We start from the raw sequence: 21,200 nt of genomic DNA, 5'->3' as shown, positions 1-21,200 counted from the left end.
GCTAAATGTCCAGCACAGACTTTTCGCTCACATATTGAATACCCCCCAAAGTGCGCTGTAATGTGGTTAGGTAGTGCACTGTACAGAAGTATAGACATCACCTCACAGTTCATCCTTCTACCACTTTACAATAAATCCTTTCACTCAAATAAATGTTTACTTCTAAACCTTATGCAAGGTCTATATCAGGTCACTTTTTATTGCATTGTGTGTTATGTTCTTTTATTATTTTCATTATGATTATTATCGCCTAACATTACGCTTCTCTGGAGGCTGATGGAGACGGGACCCTAATCTATACTTTTAATGGGACCCAATGAGGCGGAGAAGACCCTCTGCAGACACACTCCGTGTAGTGCACGGTGCATTGTGTAAAATATTTAAGAAACTAGTGTGTCCCCTTCCCCAAATCCTCATGCAGCCCCAGTGCTTGGCAGTCTGGTATAACAGGCAGGCTGCGATTGTGCGCTCCACCTGTCATAGCAAAAAAACATCCCTAGGCTATTACGTCTATGGTGTAGCCTCCCCTACCTCCATGGAGGCTTGCAGCCTCTGTATAATTAGCGCGGTCGGGATCTTGGGAATGCCCGCGGGACGCGTTTCATGGGGATTTTTCATTGCTTTCTCACCTCATATGAACGGATCAGGAAAGAGCATGTTCTTTAATAACCTGTGTCTTTCTCCTGGAGACTGACGGCTCATATTTCACCTGCTGCGCTCCTCGCTGCCTTCATAACATCTGTTTCATTTGTCACACACACTGGGATTTGACAGCCGATATCAAGCACTTTGAACAATACTTCTGCATCACAATGCCAGGTAATCTGTAACCTGATAGGACCAGCGTCTGGCATGTTGCAAAATGGAGTTGCAGCAAAAAAGATATTGGCCTATGGGCCTGATTCAGAGCCGGACGCTCTGACCAGAGCGCTCGCTCTGAATCAGGGCCCTCCTACCTCATTTTGGAGCGGCCTCATGGACGCTCGCATAGCTGTGGGTTACCACCCACAGCTATAGCGAGCGTCCATGATGATGGTCGTGATGGTCAAGACCATCGCGACCATCGGGCTTGCGACGAGACCCTGCGGTAGGGTCTCGCTGCCGCAAGCCCTGGAGTGATTTTGGCTCTATCAGAACCAAAATCACTCCCACTGACATCACTAGTGATGTCAGTGGGGCCGGATCCAGACGGTAGGCGTTCCCATGGGAACGCCTCCGTCTGGCAGCCACGCCTCCGCCACACCCACCAAAGGGGGCGTGCTGTCAGTCACCATCGACAGCACTCCCCCTTTGGTGCGAGACCCGGAGCGACAGCTTGGCTGTCGCTATGCGGGTCTCGCGCATGCGCACGACGGAGATGCGCACGACGGAGATCCCTCCGTCGTGCGCATACGCATTAGGGCACCATCGACCCGCTTGCGAGCGGGTCTGAATTAGGCCCTATGTGTGCTATTGGACATTTTCCGGACGTGCTAAATGGAGGCTTAGGCGTGTGGACGAGATCCTATTGCTTCAGTTACAGACAGCAGAATTATCCTATGTGTGGGAGCCCTAAGGGGCATTATTGCTAGTTATCTAAGAAAGGGTGGTCATATAATAACTGCTACACTATTATACACCAGCTTATGTTTCATGTTGATCCTGAGTAAAAATTAAACACTTTAAAATACTATAAATACTGTAAATCAAGACTTTCCTCAGTGACAATCACCTAAATATAAATACACACATTGTTGTCTTTAGGTTTGAGATTTCATGCAGGCAGATATGTTTGCGTTTGTATAGGACATATACATTGTTACAGTATAGTACATATATGCCGCATTATAGGTGTTTAGGGCTGACTTTCCTGATGCACAGAATGACTGGATGTCTTTCTTCCAGCCCTAAGATGACGGTGGTCGTGGTGAGGAAGCGCTGTACCATACGGTTCTTCAGCGAATCAAACAGAGGGTTACAAAACCCACCACTGGGCACCATCATTGATAGCGAAGCTACAAGACCTGAATGGCAAGTACACGCTCACTCAGCAATCCATTCATTCCCATTAATGTCATTGTTACTGTGCTGCTGACACTTCCAGTCATTTCCAGGCACACAGAGATATGGTGGGAGGGGATACAAAGAGCCGGTGCCACCCAAAGTGGCCCGGCCACACCCGCAACATGGTTTGACCATGCTCCTTGCACTGGTGGCGCAATAGTGTGATTACAGTTGCACAAACTTTATAGAAGTTAAATGACCTCTTAAAACATGAATATTATACTTATCCCTTAATGGGTTTAGCCATGGGATGTAGATATAATCCTGACAGTTGGGATGTCAGAGCCGGAATCCCGACACCTGTCAGAATCCCGGCACCAGCATCCCGGGGGGTTGGTATAGGCACTAGGGGGAGGGTTAGGGTTAGGCACTGGACGGTTGGTTTAGGCACTAGGGGGAGGGTTAGGCACTGGGGGTTGGTTTAGGCACTAGGGGGAGGGTTAGGCACTAGGGGGAGGGTTAGGCACTAGGGTTAGGGATAGGCACTAGGGGAGGGTTAGGATTATGCAAAAGGGAGGGAGGGGGAGGGTTAGACACTAGGGGGAAGGGTTAGGTTTATGCAAAAGGGAGGGGGAGGGTTAGGATACTGACCAACAGGTGTCGGTATCCTAACCCTGTCGGGATGCCGGCGTCAGTATGCAAAAGGGAGGGAGGGGGAGGGTTAGGATACTGACCAACAGTTGTCGGTATCCTAACCCTGTCGGGATGCCGGCGTCAGTATCCTGACTGCCGGGATCCCGAGCACCGGCATCTCGTTCCCAACACCACAATGTCTATAGTGATGATGTCGACATTGCTAAAATGTCGACTTTGAACATGTAGGCATCTGCAGAATGGCCAAATGTTCACAATGTTGACATGTGAAATGCCGACATTCTGCATGGACCAGCAGTGGAGGGATAGGCTGCGGGATGGAGGGGTTAGAGGTTAGTCATATTTACCACCGGAATGTCCGCAGTATCCACCGGAATTAATCTTGATGTCGCCGCCGGACAAGGTAAGTCACCACTAGACCACCAGGAACGTTTTGTCACAATTCTAATTATGTCGACATGTCATCAGTGTCGACATGACGAGTGTCAACAAAATATACCACACCCTCCCTTAATAATTCAGTTAGATAACTGCAGAAAGTGGCAATGTCGTGTTTAGTAAAATGCTTGTTTACATCCACATGACGCTATTACGATGGTGGATATTACTGGCATCAGCTCATTTACTGTTTGCTCTTCAACTTCCCAATTCTCAGCTCATTCCTTTGTTCCTCTCTCATGACTTCACCGCTGTCCCCATGATATAAACACTTCTTCCCGAGAAGAACAATAATAACTGTATCACAGCCCGTGGTTGACCTGTCATTTACCTCCGCAACTGTGTCACCATAGATGGCGTAACCTATAATCAGTATCTGTCTATGTTATTATCAGTTATAAAGTGGTAGTTACATACAGCAGATGTACAGATGAAGAGTATGCGAGTCATGTACAGGTTACACTTATGTTTAAAAGAAAAGAAAGAACAAGTTCAACTTTATTTTTATTCTGTTTGTGCTGATCTATCCTCACAGCTCAGTTATATTTGGAGAATGGCAGTGCCAACGCCGTTATGGGACAGCAAACACTTGTTCTTGCACCCATGGCACCTGCATTTTTCTTGCAGGGTGACTGGAACAGCACCTTGCAGCCAGTAGTGCTGCTGCGGACGCTCTGGGCATGTACCTTGCAGCCAGTAGTGCTGCTGCGCACGCTGTGGGCATGTACCTTGTAGCCAGTAGTGCTGCTGCGGACGCTCTGGGCATGTACCCTGTAGCCAGTAGTGCTGCTGCGGACGCTCTGGGCATGTACCCTGTAGCCAGTAGTGCTGCTGCGGACGCTCTGGGCATGTACCCTGTAGCCAGTAGTGCTGCTGCGGATGCTCTGGGCATGTACCCTGCAGCCAGTAGTGCTGCTGCGGACGCTCTGGGCATGTACCCTGTAGCCAGTAGTGCTGCTGCGGACGCTCTGGGCATGTACCCTGTAGCCAGTAGTGCTGCTGCGGATGCTTTGGGCATGTACCCTGTAGCCAGTAGTGCTGCTGCGGACGCTCTGGGCATGTACCTTGCAGCCAGTAGTGCTGCTGCGCACGCTGTGGGCATGTACCTTGTAGCCAGTAGTGCTGCTGCGGACGCTCTGGGCATGTACCCTGTAGCCAGTAGTGCTGCTGCGCACGCTGTGGGCATGTACCCTGTAGCCAGTAGTGCTGCTGCGGACGCTCTGGGCATGTACCCTGTAGCCAGTAGTGCTGCTGCGGACGCTCTGGGCATGTACCCTGTAGCCAGTAGTGCTGCTGCGGATGCTCTGGGCATGTACCCTGCAGCCAGTAGTGCTGCTGCGGACGCTCTGGGCATGTACCCTGTAGCCAGTAGTGCTGCTGCGGACGCTCTGGGCATGTACCCTGTAGCCAGTAGTGCTGCTGCGGATGCTTTGGGCATGTACCCTGTAGCCAGTAGTGCTGCTGCGGACGCTCTGGGCATGTACCCTGTATCCAGTAGTGCTGCTGCGGATGCTCTGGGTATGTACCCTGTAGCCAGTAGTGTTGCTGCGGATGCCCTGGGCATGTACCCTGTAGCCAGTAGTGCTGCTGCGGATGCTCTGGGCATGTACCCTGTAGCCAGTAGTGCTGCTGCGGACGCTCTGGGCATGTACCCTGTAGCCAGTAGTGCTGCTGCGGACGCTCTGGGCATGTACCCTGTATCCAGTAGTGCTGCTGCGGACGCTCTGGGCATGTACCCTGTAGCCAGTAGTGCTGCTGCGGACGCTCTGGGCATGTACCCTGTATCCAGTAGTGCTGCTGCGGACGCTCTGGGCATGTACCCTGTAGCCAGTAGTGTTGCTGCGGATGCTCTGGGCATGTACCCTGTAGCCAGTAGTGCTGCTGCGGATGCTCTGGGCATGTACCCTGTATCCAGTAGTGCTGCTGCGGATGCTCTGGGCATGTACCCTGTAGCCAGTAGTGCTGCTGCGGATGCTCTGGGCATGTACCCTGTAGCCAGTAGTGCTGCTGTGGAAGCTCTGGGCATGTACCCTGTAGCGAGTAGTGCTGCTGTGGACGCTCTGGGCATGTACCCTGTAGCCAGTAGTGCTGCTGTGGACGCTCTGGGCATGTACCCTGTAGCCAGTAGTGCTGCTGTGGACGCTCTGGGCATGTACCCTGTAGCCAGTAGTGCTGCTGCGGATGCTCTGGGCATATACCCTGTAGCCAGTAGTGCTGCTGCGCACACTCTGGGCATGTACCCTGTAGCCAGTAGTGCTGCTGCGGACGCTCTGGGCATGTACCCTGTAGCCAGTAGTGCTGCTGCGGACGCTCTGGGCATGTACCCTGTAGCCAGTAGTGCTGCTGCGGATGCCCTGGGCATGTACCCTGTAGCCAGTAGTGCTGCTGCGGATGCTCTGGGCATGTACCCTGTAGCCAGTAGTGCTGCTGTGGACGCTCTGGGCATGTACCCTGTAGCCAGTAGTGCTGCTGCGGACGCTCTGGGCATGTACCCTGTAGCCAGTAGTGCTGCTGCGGATGCCCTGGGCATGTACACTGTAGCCAGTAGTGCTGCTGCGGACGCTCTGGGCATGTACCCTGTAGCCAGTAGTGCTGCTGCGGATGCCCTGGGCATGTACCCTGTAGCCAGTAGTGCTGCTGCGGATGCCCTGGGCATGTACCCTGTAGCCAGTAGTGCTGCTGCAGACGCTCTGGGCATGTACCCTGTAGCCAGTAGTGCTGCTGCGGATGCTGTGGGCATGTACCCTGTAGCCAGTAGTGCTGCTGCGGATGCTCTGGGCATGTACCCTGTATCCAGTAGTGCTGCTGCGGATGCCCTGGGCATGTACCCTGTATCCAGTAGTGCTGCTGCGGACGCTCTGGGCATGTACCCTGTAGCCAGTAGTGCTGCTGCGGACGCTCTGGGCATGTACCCTGTATCCAGTAGTGCTGCTGCGGACGCTCTGGGCATGTACCCTGTAGCCAGTAGTGTTGCTGCGGATGCTCTGGGCATGTACCCTGTAGCCAGTAGTGCTGCTGCGGATGCTCTGGGCATGTACCCTGTATCCAGTAGTGCTGCTGCGGATGCTCTGGGCATGTACCCTGTAGCCAGTAGTGCTGCTGCGGATGCTCTGGGCATGTACCCTGTAGCCAGTAGTGCTGCTGTGGAAGCTCTGGGCATGTACCCTGTAGCGAGTAGTGCTGCTGTGGACGCTCTGGGCATGTACCCTGTAGCCAGTAGTGCTGCTGTGGACGCTCTGGGCATGTACCCTGTAGCCAGTAGTGCTGCTGTGGACGCTCTGGGCATGTACCCTGTAGCCAGTAGTGCTGCTGCGGATGCTCTGGGCATATACCCTGTAGCCAGTAGTGCTGCTGCGCACACTCTGGGCATGTACCCTGTAGCCAGTAGTGCTGCTGCGGACGCTCTGGGCATGTACCCTGTAGCCAGTAGTGCTGCTGCGGACGCTCTGGGCATGTACCCTGTAGCCAGTAGTGCTGCTGCGGACGCTCTGGGCATGTACCCTGTAGCCAGTAGTGCTGCTGCGGACGCTCTGGGCATGTACCCTGTAGCCAGTAGTGCTGCTGCGGATGCTTTGGGCATGTACCCTGTAGCCAGTAGTGCTGCTGCGGACGCTCTGGGCATGTACCCTGTATCCAGTAGTGCTGCTGCGGATGCTCTGGGCATGTACCCTGTAGCCAGTAGTGCTGCTGCGGATGCCCTGGGCATGTACCCTGTAGCCAGTAGTGCTGCTGCGGATGCTCTGGGCATGTACCCTGTAGCCAGTAGTGCTGCTGCGGACGCTCTGGGCATGTACCCTGTAGCCAGTAGTGCTGCTGCGGACGCTCTGGGCATGTACCCTGTAGCCAGTAGTGCTGCTGCGGATGCCCTGGGCATGTACCCTGTAGCCAGTAGTGCTGCTGCGGACGCTCTGGGCATGTACCCTGTAGCCAGTAGTGCTGCTGCGGACGCTCTGGGCATGTACCCTGTAGCCAGTAGTGCTGCTGCGGATGCCCTGGGCATGTACCCTGTAGCCAGTAGTGCTGCTGCAGACGCTCTGGGCATGTACCCTGTAGCCAGTAGTGCTGCTGCGGATGCTCTGGGCATGTACCCTGTAGCCAGTAGTGCTGCTGCGGATGCCCTGGGCATGTACGCTGTAGCCAGTAGTGCTGCTGCGGACGCCCTGGGCATGTACCCTGTAGCCAGTAGTGCTGCTGCGGACGCTCTGGGCATGTACCCTGTAGCCAGTAGTGCTGCTGCGGACGCTCTGGGTATGTACCCTGTAGCCAGTAGTGCTGCTGCGGATGCTCTGGGCATGTACCCTGTATCCAGTAGTGCTGCTGCGGATGCCCTGGGCATGTACCCTGTAGCCAGTAGTGCTGCTGCGGACGCCCTGGGCATGTACCCTGTAGCCAGTAGTGCTGCTGCGGACGCTCTGGGCATGTACCCTGTAGCCAGTAGTGCTGCTGCGGATGCTCTGGGCATGTACCCTGTAGCCAGTAGTGCTGCTGCGGATGCTCTGGGCATGTACCCTGTAGCCAGTAGTGCTGCTGCGGATGCCCTGGGCATGTACGCTGTAGCCAGTAGTGCTGCTGCGGATGCTCTGGGCATGTACCCTGTATCCAGTAGTGCTGCTGCGGACGCTCTGGGCATGTACCCTGTAGCCAGTAGTGCTGCTGCGGATGCCCTGGGCATGTACCCTGTAGCCAGTAGTGCTGCTGCGGACGCTCTGGGCATGTACCCTGTAGCCAGTAGTGCTGCTGCGGATGCCCTGGGCATGTACCCTGTAGCCAGTAGTGCTGCTACGAATGCCCTGGGCTTGTACCCTGTAGCCAGTAGTGCTGCTGCAGACGCTCTGGGCATGTACCCTGTAGCCAGTAGTGCTGCTGCGGATGCTCTGGGCATGTACCCTGTAGCCAGTAGTGCTGCTGCGGATGCTCTGGGCATGTACCCTGTAGCCAGTAATGCTGCTGCGGATGCCCTGGGCATGTACGCTGTAGCCAGTAATGCTGCTGCGGACGCTCTGGGCATGTACCCTGTAGCCAGTAGTGCTGCTGCGGATGCTCTGGGCATGTACCCTGTAGCCAGTAGTGCTGCTGCGGACGCTCTGGGCATGTACGCTGTAGCCAGTAATGCTGCTGCGGATGCCCTGGGCATGTACCCTGTATCCAGTAGTGCTGCTGCGGACGCTCTGGGCATGTACCCTGTAGCCAGTAGTGCTGCTGCGGACGCCCTGGGCATGTACCCTGTAGCCAGTAGTGCTGCTGCGGACGCTCTGGGCATGTACCCTGTAGCCAGTAGTGCTGCTGCGGATGCCCTGGGCATGTACCCTGTAGCCAGTAGTGCTGCTGCGGATGCTCTGGGCATGTACCCTGTAGCCAGTAGTGCTGCTGCGGATGCCCTGGGCATGTACCCTGTAGCCAGTAGTGCTGCTGCGAATGCCCTGGGCATGTACCCTGTAGCCAGTAGTGCTGCTGCAGACGCTCTGGGCATGTACCCTGTAGCCAGTAGTGCTGCTGCGGATGCTCTGGGCATGTACCCTGTAGCCAGTAGTGCTGCTGCGGATGCTCTGGGCATGTACCCTGTAGCCAGTAATGCTGCTGCGGATGCCCTGGGCATGTACGCTGTAGCCAGTAATGCTGCTGCGGACGCTCTGGGCATGTACCCTGTAGCCAGTAGTGCTGCTGCGGATGCTCTGGGCATGTACCCTGTAGCCAGTAGTGCTGCTGCGGACGCCCTGGGCATGTACGCTGTAGCCAGTAATGCTGCTGCGGACGCTCTGGGCATGTACCCTGTAGCCAGTAGTGCTGCTGCGGACGCTCTGGGCATGTACCCTGTAGCCAGTAGTGCTGCTGCGGACGCTCTGGGCATGTACCCTGTAGCCAGTAGTGCTGCTGCGGACGCTCTGGGCATGTACCCTGTAGCCAGTAGTGCTGCTGCGGACGCTCTGGGCATTTACCCTGTAGCCAGTAGTGCTGCTGCGGACGCTCTGGGCATGTACCCTGTAGCCAGTAGTGCTGCTGCGGACGCTCTGGGCATGTACCCTGTAGCCAGTAGTGCTGCTGCGGACGCTCTGGGCATGTACCCTGTAGCCAGTAGTGCTGCTGCGGACGCTCTAGGCATGTACCCTGTAGCCAGTAGTGCTGCTGCGGATTCTTTGGGCATGTACCCTGTAGCCAGTAGTGCTGCTGCGGACGCTCTGGGCATGTACCCTGTATCCAGTAGTGCTGCTGCGAATGCTCTGGGCATGTACCCTGTAGCCAGTAGTGCTGCTGCGGACGCTCTGGGCATGTACCCTGTAGCCAGTAGTGCTGCTGCGGACGCTCTGGGCATGTACCCTGTAGCCAGTAGTGCTGCTGCGGACGCTCTGGGCATGTACCCTGTAGCCAGTAGTGCTGCTGCGGACGCTCTGGGCATGTACCCTGTAGCCAGTAGTGCTGCTGCGGACGCTCTGGGCATGTACCCTGTAGCCAGTAGTGCTGCTGCGGACGCTTTGGGCATGTACCCTGTAGCCAGTAGTGCTGCTGCGGACGCTTTGGGCATGTACCCTGTAGCCAGTAGTGCTGCTGCGGACGCTCTGGGCATGTACCCTGTATCCAGTAGTGCTGCTGCGGATGCTCTGGGCATGTACCCTGTAGCCAGTAGTGCTGCTGCGGATGCCCTGGGCATGTACCCTGTAGCCAGTAGTGCTGCTGCGGACGCTCTGGGCATGTACCCTGTAGCCAGTAGTGCTGCTGTGGACGCTCTGGGCATGTACCCTGTAGCCAGTAGTGCTGCTGCGGACGCTCTGGGCATGTACCCTGTAGCCAGTAGTGCTGCTGCGGATGCCCTGGGCATGTACCCTGTAGCCAGTAGTGCTGCTGCGGATGCCCTGGGCATGTACCCTGTAGCCAGTAGTGCTGCTGCGGACGCTCTGGGCATGTACCCTGTAGCCAGTAGTGCTGCTGCGGATGCCCTGGGCATGTACCCTGTAGCCAGTAGTGCTGCTGCGGATGCCCTGGGCATGTACCCTGTAGCCAGTAGTGCTGCTACAGACGCTCTGGGCATGTACCCTGTAGCCAGTAGTGCTGCTGCGGATGCTCTGGGCATGTACCCTGTAGCCAGTAGTGCTGCTGCGGATGCCCTGGGCATGTACGCTGTAGCCAGTAGTGCTGCTGCGGACGCCCTGGGCATGTACCCTGTAGCCAGTAGTGCTGCTGCGGACGCTCTGGGCATGTACCCTGTAGCCAGTAGTGCTGCTGCGGACGCTCTGGGTATGTACCCTGTAGCCAGTAGTGCTGCTGCGGATGCTCTGGGCATGTACCCTGTATCCAGTAGTGCTGCTGCGGATGCCCTGGGCATGTACCCTGTAGCCAGTAGTGCTGCTGCGGATGCCCTGGGCATGTACCCTGTAGCCAGTAGTGCTGCTGCGGACGCTCTGGGCATGTACCCTGTAGCCAGTAGTGCTGCTGCGGACGCTCTGGGCATGTACCCTGTAGCCAGTAGTGCTGCTGCGGATGCTCTGGGCATGTACCCTGTAGCCAGTAGTGCTGCTGCGGATGCCCTGGGCATGTACGCTGTAGCCAGTAGTGCTGCTGCGGATGCTCTGGGCATGTACCCTGTATCCAGTAGTGCTGCTGCGGACGCTCTGGGCATGTACCCTGTAGCCAGTAGTGCTGCTGCGGATGCCCTGGGCATGTACCCTGTAGCCAGTAGTGCTGCTGCGGACGCTCTGGGCATGTACCCTGTAGCCAGTAGTGCTGCTGCGGATGCCCTGGGCATGTACCCTGTAGCCAGTAGTGCTGCTGCGGACGCTCTGGGCATGTACCCTGTAGCCAGTAGTGCTGCTGCGGACGCCCTGGGCATGTACCCTGTAGCCAGTAGTGCTGCTGCGGACGCTCTGGGCATGTACCCTGTAGCCAGTAGTGCTGCTGCGGACGCTCTGGGCATGTACCCTGTAGCCAGTAGTGCTGCTGGGATGCCCTGGGCATGTACCCTGTAGCCAGTAGTGCTGCTGCGGATGCCCTGGGCATGTACCCTGTAGCGTACCCTGTAGCCAGTAGTGCTGCTGCGGACGCTCTGGGCATGTACCCTGTAGCCAGTAGTGCTGCTGCGGACGCCCTGGGCATGTACGCTGTAGCCAGTAATGCTGCTGCGGATGCTCTGGGCATGTACCCTGTAGCCAGTAGTGCTGCTGCGGATGCTCTGGGCATGTACCCTGTAGCCAGTAGTGCTGCTGCGGACGCTCTGGGCATGTACCCTGTAGCCAGTAGTGCTGCTGCGGACGCTCTGGGTATGTACCCTGTAGCCAGTAGTGCTGCTGCGGATGCTCTGGGCATGTACCCTGTATCCAGTAGTGCTGCTGCGGACGCTCTGGGCATGTACCCTGTAGCCAGTAGTGCTGCTGCGGACGCCCTGGGCATGTACCCTGTAGCCAGTAGTGCTGCTGCGGACGCTCTGGGCATGTACCCTGTAGCCAGTAGTGCTGCTGCGGACGCTCTGGGCATGTACCCTGTAGCCAGTAGTGCTGCTGCGGACGCTCTGGGCATGTACCCTGTAGCCAGTAGTGCTGCTGCGGACGCTCTGGGCATGTACCCTGTAGCCAGTAGTGCTGCTGCGGACGCTCTGGGCATGTACCCTGTAGCCAGTAGTGCTGCTGCGGACGCTCTGGGCATGTACCCTGTAGCCAGTAGTGCTGCTGCGGACGCTCTGGGCATGTACCCTGTAGCCAGTAGTGCTGCTGCGGACGCTCTGGGCATGTACCCTGTAGCCAGTAGTGCTGCTGCGGACGCTCTGGGCATGTACCCTGTAGCCAGTAGTGCTGCTGCGGACGCTCTGGGCATGTACCCTGTAGCCAGTAGTGCTGCTGCGGACGCTCTGGGCATGTACCCTGTAGCCAGTAGTGCTGCTGCGGGCGCTCTGGGCATGTACCCTGTAGCCAGTAGTGCTGCTGCGGACGCTCTGGGCATGTACCCTGTAGCCAGTAGTGCTGCTGCGGACGCTCTGGGCATGTACCCTGTAGCCAGTAGTGCTGCTGCGGACGCTCTGGGCATGTACGCTGTAGCCAGTAGTGCTGCTGCGGACGCTCTGGGCATGTACCCTGTAGCCTGTAGTGCTGCTGCGGACGCTCTGGGCATGTACCCTGTAGCCAGTAGTGCTGCTGCGGACGCTCTGGGTATGTACCCTGTAGCCAGTAGTGCTGCTGCGGATGCTCTGGGCACGTACCCTGTATCCAGTAGTGCTGCTGCGGATGCTCTGGGCACGTACCCTGTAGCCAGTAGTGCTGCTGCGGACGCCCTGGGCACGTACCCTGTAGCCTGTAGTGCTGCTGCGGACGCTCTGGGCACGTACCCTGTAGCCAGTAGTGCTGCTGCGGACGCTCTGGGCACGTACCCTGTAGCCAGTAGTGCTGCTGCGGACGCTCTGGGCACGTACCCTGTAGCCAGTAGTGCTGCTGCGGACGCTCTGGGCACGTACCCTGTAGCCAGTAGTGCTGCTGCGGACGCTCTGGGCACGTACCCTGTAGCCAGTAGTGCTGCTGCGGACGCTCTGGGCACGTACCCTGTAGCCAGTAGTGCTGCTGCGGACGCTCTGGGCATGTACCCTGTAGCCAGTAGTGCTGCTGCGGACGCTCTGGGCATGTACCCTGTAGCCAGTAGTGCTGCTGCGGACGCTCTGGGCATGTACCCTGTAGCCAGTAGTGCTGCTGCGGACGCCCTGGGCATGTACCCTGTAGCCAGTAGTGCTGCTGCGGACGCTCTGGGCATGTACCCTGTATCCAGTAGTGCTGCTGCGGATGCCCTGGGCATGTACCCTGTAGCCAGTAGTGCTGCTGCGAATGCCCTGGGCATGTACCCTGTAGCCAGTAGTGCTGCTGCGGACGCTCTGGGCATGTACCCTGTAGCCAGTAGTGCTGCTGCGGACGCTTTGGGCATGTACCCTGTAGCCAGTAGTGCTGCTGCGGAAGCCCTGGGCATGTACCCTGTAGCCAGTAGTGCTGCTGCGGATGCCCTGGGCATGTACCCTGTAGCCAGTAGTGCTGCTGCGGACGCCCTGGGCATGTACGCTGTAGCCAGTAGTGCTGCTGCGGACGCTCTGGGCATGTACCCTGTAGCCATTAGTGCTGCTGCGGATGCTCTGGGTATGTACCCTGTAGCCAGTAGTGCTGCTGCGGATGCCCTGGGCATGTACGCTGTAGCCAGTAGTGCTGCTGCGGACGCTCTGGGCATGTACCCTGTAGCCAGTAGTGCTGCTGCGGACGCTCTGGGCATGTACCCTGTAGCCAGTAGTGCTGCTGCGGACGCTCTGGGCATGTACCCTGTACCCAGTAGTGCTGCTGCGGACGCCCTGGGCATGTACCCTGTAGCCAGTAGTGCTGCTGCGGATGCTCTGGGCATGTACCCTGTAGCCATTAGTGCTGCTGCGGATGCTCTGGGTATGTACCCTGTAGCCAGTAGTGCTGCTGCGGATGCCCTGGGCATGTACGCTGTAGCCAGTAGTGCTGCTGCGGACGCTCTGGGCATGTACGCTGTAGCCAGTAGTGCTGCTGCGGACGCTCTGGGCATGTACCCTGTAGCCATTAGTGCTGCTGCGGATGCTCTGGGTATGTACCCTGTAGCCAGTAGTGCTGCTGCGGATGCCCTGGGCATGTACGCTGTAGCCAGTAGTGCTGCTGCGGACGCTCTGGGCATGTACCCTGTAGCCAGTAGTGCTGCTGCGGACGCTCTGGGCATGTACCCTGTAGCCAGTAGTGCTGCTGCGGACGCTCTGGGCATGTACCCTGTACCCAGTAGTGCTGCTGCGGACGCCCTGGGCATGTACCCTGTAGCCAGTAGTGCTGCTGCGGACGCTCTGGGCATGTACCCTGTAGCCAGTAGTGCTGCTGCGGACGCTCTGGGCATGTACCCTGTAGCCAGTAGTGCTGCTGCGGACGCCCTGGGCATGTACCCTGTAGCCAGTAGTGCTGCTGCGGACGCTCTGGGCATGTACCCTGTAGCCAGTAGTGCTGCTGCGGACGCTCTGGGCATGTACCCTGTAGCCAGTAGTGCTGCTAGGATGCCCGGGGCATGTACCCTGTAGCCAGTAGTGCTGCTGCGGATGCCCTGGGCATGTACCCTGTAGCGTACCCTGTAGCCAGTAGTGCTGCTGCGGACGCTCTGGGCATGTACCCTGTAGCCAGTAGTGCTGCGGACGCCCTGGGCATGTACGCTGTAGCCAGTAATGCTGCTGCGGATGCTCTGGGCATGTACCCTGTAGCCAGTAGTGCTGCTGCGGATGCTCTGGGCATGTACCCTGTAGCCGGTAGTGCTGCTGCGGACGCCCTGGGCATGTACCCTGTAGCCAGTAGTGCTGCTGCGGACGCTCTGGGCATGTACCCTGTAGCCAGTAGTGCTGCTGCGGACGCTCTGGGTATGTACCCTGTAGCCAGTAGTGCTGCTGCGGATGCTCTGGCATATACCCTGTATCCAGTAGTGCTGCTGCGGACGCTCTGGGCATGTACCCTGTAGCCAGTAGTGCTGCTGCGGACGCCCTGGGCATGTATCCTGTAGCCAGTAGTGCTGCTGCGGACGCTCTGGGCATGTACCCTGTAGCCAGTAGTGCTGCTGCGGACGCTCTGGGCATGTACCCTGTAGCCAGTAGTGCTGCTGCGGACGCTCTGGGCATGTACCCTGTAGCCAGTAGTGCTGCTGCGGACGCTCTGGGCATGTACCCTGTAGCCAGTAGTGCTGCTGCGGACGCTCTGGGCATGTACCCTGTAGCCAGTAGTGCTGCTGCGGACGCTCTGGGCATGTACCCTGTAGCCAGTAGTGCTGCTGCGGACGCTCTGGGCATGTACCCTGTAGCCAGTAGTGCTGCTGCGGACGCTCTGGGCATGTACCCTGTAGCCAGTAGTGCTGCTGCGGACGCTCTGGGCATGTACCCTGTAGCCAGTAGTGCTGCTGCGGACGCTCTGGGCATGTACCCTGTAGCCAGTAGTGCTGCTGCGGACGCTCTGGGCATGTACCCTGTAGCCAGTAGTGCTGCTGCGGACGCTCTGGGCATGTACCCTGTAGCCAGTAGTGCTGCTGCGGACGCTCTGGGCATGTACCCTGTAGCCAGTAGTGCTGCTGCGGACGCTCTGGGCATGTACGCTGTAGCCAGTAGTGCTGCTGCGGACGCTCTGGGCATGTACCCTGTAGCCTGTAGTGCTGCTGCGGACGCTCTGGGCATGTACCCTGTAGCCAGTAGTGCTGCTGCGGACGCTCTGGGTATGTACCCTGTAGCCAGTAGTGCTGCTGCGGATGCTCTGGGCACGTACCCTGTATCCAGTAGTGCTGCTGCAGATGCTCTGGGCACGTACCCTGTAGCCAGTAGTGCTGCTGCGGACGCCCTGGGCACGTACCCTGTAGCCTGTAGTGCTGCTGCAGACGCTCTGGGCACGTACCTTGTAGCCAGTAGTGCTGCTGCGGACGCTCTGGGCACGTACCCTGTAGCCAGTAGTGCTGCTGCGGACGCTCTGGGCACGTACCCTGTAGCCAGTAGTGCTGCTGCGGACGCTCTGGGCACGTACCCTGTAGCCAGTAGTGCTGCTGCGGACGCTCTGGGCACGTACCCTGTAGCCAGTAGTGCTGCTGCGGACGCTCTGGGCATGTACCCTGTAGCCAGTAGTGCTGCTGCGGACGCTCTGGGCATGTACCCTGTAGCCAGTAGTGCTGCTGCGGACGCTCTGGGCATGTACCCTGTAGCCAGTAGTGCTGCTGCGGACGCTCTGGGCATGTACCCTGTAGCCAGTAGTGCTGCTGCGGACGCCCTGGGCATGTACCCTGTAGCCAGTAGTGCTGCTGCGGACGCTCTGGGCATGTACCCTGTATCCAGTAGTGCTGCTGCGGATGCCCTGGGCATGTACCCTGTAGCCAGTAGTGCTGCTGCGAATGCCCTGGGCATGTACCCTGTAGCCAGTAGTGCTGCTGCGGACGCCCTGGGCATGTACCCTGTAGCCAGTAGTGCTGCTGCGGACGCTCTGGGCATGTACCCTGTAGCCAGTAGTGCTGCTGCGGACGCTCTGGGCATGTACCCTGTAGCCAGTAGTGCTGCTGCGGACGCTCTGGGCATGTACCCTGTAGCCAGTAGTGCTGCTGCGGACGCCCTGGGCATGTACCCTGTAGCCAGTAGTGCTGCTGCGGACGCTCTGGGCATGTACCCTGTAGCCAGTAGTGCTGCTGCGGACGCTCTGGGCATGTACCCTGTAGCCAGTAGTGCTGCTGCGGACGCTCTGGGCATGTACCCTGTAGCCAGTAGTGCTGCTGCGGACGCTCTGGGCATGTACCCTGTAGCCAGTAGTGCTGCTGCGGACGCTCTGGGCATGTACCCTGTAGCCAGTAGTGCTGCTGCGGACGCTCTGGGCATGTACCCTGTAGCCAGCAGTTCTGCTGCGGACGCTCTGGGCATGTACGCTGTAGCCAGTAGTACTGCTGCGGACGCTCTGGGCATGTACCCTGTAGCCTGTAGTGCTGCTGCGGACGCTCTGGGCATGTACCCTGTAGCCAGTAGTGCTGCTGCGGACGCTCTGGGTATGTACCCTGTAGCCAGTAGTGCTGCTGCGGACGCTCTGGGCATGTACCCTGTAGCCAGTAGTACTGCTGCGGACGCTCTGGGCATGTACCCTGTAGCCAGTAGTGCTGCTGCGGACGCTCTGGGCATGTACCCTGTAGCCAGTAGTGCTGCTGCGGACGCTCTGGGCATGTACGCTGTAGCCAGTAGTGCTGCTGCGGACGCTCTGGGCATGTACCCTGTAGCCTGTAGTGCTGCTGCGGACGCTCTGGGCATGTACCCTGTAGCCAGTAGTGCTGCTGCGGACGCTCTGGGTATGTACCCTGTAGCCAGTAGTGCTGCTGCGGATGCTCTGGGCACGTACCCTGTATCCAGTAGTGCTGCTTTGGATGCTCTGGGCACGTACCCTGTAGCCAGTAGTGCTGCTGCGGACGCCCTGGGCACGTACCCTGTAGCCTGTAGTGCTGCTGCGGACGCTCTGGGCACGTACCTTGTAGCCAGTAGTGCTGCTGCGGACGCTCTGGGCACGTACCCTGTAGCCAGTAGTGCTGCTGCGGACGCTCTGGGCACGTACCCTGTAGCCAGTAGTGCTGCTGCGGACGCTCTGGGCACGTACCCTGTAGCCAGTAGTGCTGCTGCGGACGCTCTGGGCACGTACCCTGTAGCCAGTAGTGCTGCTGCGGACGCTCTGGGCATGTACCCTGTAGCCAGTAGTGCTGCTGCGGACGCTCTGGGCATGTACCCTGTAGCCAGTAGTGCTGCTGCGGACGCTCTGGGCATGTACCCTGTAGCCAGTAGTGCTGCTGCGGACGCTCTGGGCATGTACCCTGTAGCCAGTAGTGCTGCTGCGGACGCCCTGGGCATGTACCCTGTAGCCAGTAGTGCTGCTGCGGACGCTCTGGGCATGTACCCTGTATCCAGTAGTGCTGCTGCGGATGCCCTGGGCATGTACCCTGTAGCCAGTAGTGCTGCTGCGAATGCCCTGGGCATGTACCCTGTAGCCAGTAGTGCTGCTGCGGACGCTCTGGGCATGTACCCTGTAGCCAGTAGTGCTGCTGCGGACGCTCTGGGCATGTACCCTGTAGCCAGTAGTGCTGCTGCGGATGCCCTGGGCATGTACCCTGTAGCCAGTAGTGCTGCTGCGGACGCCCTGGGCATGTACCCTGTAGCCAGTAGTGCTGCTGCGGACGCCCTGGGCATGTACGCTGTAGCCAGTAGTGCTGCTGCGGACGCTCTGGGCATGTACCCTGTAGCCAGTAGTGCTGCTGCGGACGCTCTGGGCATGTACCCTGTAGCCAGTAGTGCTGCTGCGGATGCCCTGGGCATGTACGCTGTAGCCAGTAGTGCTGCTGCGGACGCTCTGGGCATGTACCCTGTAGCCAGTAGTGCTGCTGCGGACGCTCTGGGCATGTACCCTGTAGCCAGTAGTGCTGCTGCGGACGCTCTGGGCATGTACCCTGTACCCAGTAGTGCTGCTGCGGACGCCCTGGGCATGTACCCTGTAGCCAGTAGTGCTGCTGCGGATGCTCTGGGCATGTACCCTGTAGCCAGTAGTGCTGCTGCGGACGCCCTGGGCATGTACCCTGTAGCCAGTAGTGCTGCTGCGGACGCTCTGGGCATGTACCCTGTAGCCAGTAGTGCTGCTGCGGACGCTCTGGGCATGTACCCTGTAGACAGTAGTGCTTGCGGCGGACGCTCTGGGCATGTACCCTGTAGCCAGTAGTGCTGCTGTGGACGCTCTGGGCATGTACCCTGTAGCCAGTAGTGCTGCTGCGGACGCTCTGGGCATGTACCCTGTAGCCAGTAGTGCTGCTGTGGACGCTCTGGGCATGTACCCTGTAGCCAGTAGTGCTGCTGCGGACGCCCTGGGCATGTACCCTGTAGCCAGTAGTGCTGCTGCGGATGCCCTGGGCATGTACCCTGTAGCCAGTAGTGCTGCTGCGGACGCTCTGGGCATGTACCCTGTATCCAGTAGTGCTGCTGCGGATGCTCTGGGCATGTACCCTGTAGCCAGTAGTGCTGCTGTGGATGCCCTGGGCATGTACCCTGTAGCCAGTAGTGCTGCTGTGGATGCCCTGGGCATGTACCCTGTAGCCAGTAGTACTGCTGCGGATCCTCTGGGCATGTACCCTGTAGCCAGTAGTGCTGCTGCGGACGCTCTGGGCATGTACCCTGTAGCCAATAGTGCTGCTGCGGATGCTCTGGGCATGTACCCTGTAGCCAGTAGTGCTGCTGCGGATGCCCTGGGCATGTACGCTGTAGCCAGTAATGCTGCTGCGGATGCTCTGGGCATGTACCCTGTAGCCAGTAGTGCTGCTGCGGATGCTCTGGGCATGTACCCTGTAGCCAGTAGTGCTGCTGGGGACGCTCTGGGCATGTACCCTGTAGCCAGTAGTGCTGCTGCGGACGCTCTGGGCATGTACCCTGTAGCCAGTAGTGCTGCTGCGGATGCCCTGGGCATGTACCCTGTAGCCAGTAGTGCTGCTGCGGACGCTCTGGGCATGTACCCTGTATCCAGTAGTGCTGCTGCGGATGCTCTGGGCATGTACCCTGTAGCCAGTAGTGCTGCTGCGGATGCCCTGGGCATGTACCCTGTAGCCAGTAGTGCTGCTGCGGACGCTCTGGGCATGTACTCTGTAGCCAGTAGTGCTGCTGCGGATGCTCTGGGCATGTACCCTGTAGCCAGTAGTGCTGCTGCGGATGCTCTGGGCATGTACCCTGTATCCAGTAGTGCTGCTGCGGACGCTCTGGGCATGTACCCTGTATCCAGTAGTGCTGCTGCGGATGCTCTGGGCATGTACCCTGTAGTGCTGCTGCGGATGCCCTGGGCATGTACCCTGTAGCCAGTAGTGCTGCTGCGGATGATCTGCGCATGTACCCTGTAGCCAGTAGTGCTGCTGCGGACGCTCTGGGCATGTACCCTGTAGCCAGTAGTGCTGCTGCGGATGCTCTGGGCATGTACCCTGTAGCCAGTAGTGCTGCTGCGGATGCTCTGGGCATGTATCCTGTAGCCAGTAGTGCTGCTGCGGACGCTCTGGGCATGTACCCTGTAGCCAGTAGTGCTGCTGCGGACGCTCTGGGCATGTACCCTGTAGCCAGTAGTGCTGCTGCGGATGCCCTGGGCATGTACCCTGTAGCCAGTAGTGCTGCTGCTGACGCTCTGGGCATGTACCCTGTATCCAGTAGTGCTGCTGCGGATGCCCTGGGCATGTACCCTGTAGCCAGTAGTGCTGCTGCGGATGCCCTGGGCATGTTCCCTGTAGCCAGTAGTTCTGCTGCGGACGCTCTGGGCATGTACCCTGTAGCCAGTAGTGCTGCTGCGGACGCTCTGGGCATGTACCCTGTAGCCAGTAGTGCTGCTGCGGATGCTCTGGGCATGTACCCTGTAGCCAGTAGTGCTGCTGCGGATGCCCTGGGCATGTGCCCTGTAGCCAGTAGTGCTGCTGCGGATGCTCTGGGCATGTACCCTGTAGCCAGTAGTGCTGCTGCGGACGCCCTGGGCATGTACCCTGTAGCCAGTAGTGCTGCTGCGGACCCTCTGGGCATGTACCCTGTAGCCAGTAGTGCTGCTGCGGACGCTCTGGGCATGTACCCTGTAGCCAGTAGTGCTGCTGCGGACGCTCTGGGCATGTACCCTGTAGCCAGTAGTGCTGCTGCGGACGCTCTGCGCATGTACCCTGTAGCCAGTAGTGCTGCTGCGGACGCTCTGGGCATGTACCCTGTAGCCAGTAGTGCTGCTGCGGACGCCCTGGGCATGTACCCTGTAGCCAGTAGTGCTGCTGCGGACGCTCTGGGCATGTACCCTGTAGCCAGTAGTGCTGCTGCGGACGCTCTGGGCATGTACCCTGTAGCCAGTAGTGCTGCTGCGGACGCTCTGGGTATGTACCCTGTAGCCAGTAGTGCTGCTGCGGATGCTCTGGGCATGTACCCTGTATCCAGTAGTGCTGCTGCGGATGCTCTGGGAATGTACCCTGTAGCCAGTAGTGCTGCTGCGGATGCCCTGGGCATGTACCCTGTAGCCTGTAGTGCTGCTGCGGACGCTCTGGGCATGTACCCTGTAGCCAGTAGTGCTGCTGCGGACGCTCTGGGCACGTACCCTGTAGCCAGTAGTGCTGCTGCGGACGCTCTGGGCACGTACCCTGTAGCCAGTAGTGCTGCTGCGGACGCTCTGGGCACGTACCCTGTAGCCAGTAGTGCTGCTGCGGATGCTCTGGGCACGTACCCTGTAGCCAGTAGTGCTGCTGCGGACGCTCTGGGCATGTACCTTGTAGCCAGTAGTACTGCTGCGGATGCTCTGGGCATGTACCCTGTAGCCAGTAGTGCTGCTGTGGACGCTCTGGGCATGTACCCTGTAGCCAGTAGTGCTGCTGCGGACGCTCTGGGCATGTACCCTGTAGCCAGTAGTGCTGCTGCGGATGCCCTGGGCATGTACCCTGTAGCCAGTAGTGCTGCTGCGGACGCTCTGGGCATGTACCCTGTATCCAGTAGTGCTGCTGCGGATGCTCTGGGCATGTACCCTGTAGCCAGTAGTGCTGCTGCGAATGCCCTGGGCATGTACCCTGTAGCCAGTAGTGCTGCTGCGGACGCTCTGGGCATGTACCCTGTAGCCAGTAGTGCTGCTGCGGACGCTCTGGGCATG

The 21,200-nt window shown here is 58.8% G+C and overlaps 1 protein-coding gene across 1 annotated transcript in view; it reads left to right on the top strand.

Annotated features, from left to right (window-relative positions):
* Positions 1 to 21,200, top strand: part of PIWIL4 (piwi like RNA-mediated gene silencing 4) — a 273,504-nt gene that overhangs the window by 240,150 nt on the left and 12,154 nt on the right. The window contains exon 18 of the mRNA XM_088455729.1: positions 1,885 to 2,010. Coding sequence (XP_088311855.1) covers positions 1,885 to 2,010 — 126 coding nt within the window. The remainder of the gene's footprint in view (positions 1 to 1,884; positions 2,011 to 21,200) is intronic.

The sequence above is a fragment of the Taudactylus pleione genome, unplaced genomic scaffold (assembly GCF_031769625.1).
Source record: "Taudactylus pleione unplaced genomic scaffold, aTauple2 ptg000667l, whole genome shotgun sequence".
Taxonomy (NCBI): domain Eukaryota; kingdom Metazoa; phylum Chordata; class Amphibia; order Anura; family Myobatrachidae; genus Taudactylus; species Taudactylus pleione.
Note: the sequence above shows the minus strand (reverse complement) of the source record. Positions and strands in the feature narration are given on the sequence as shown.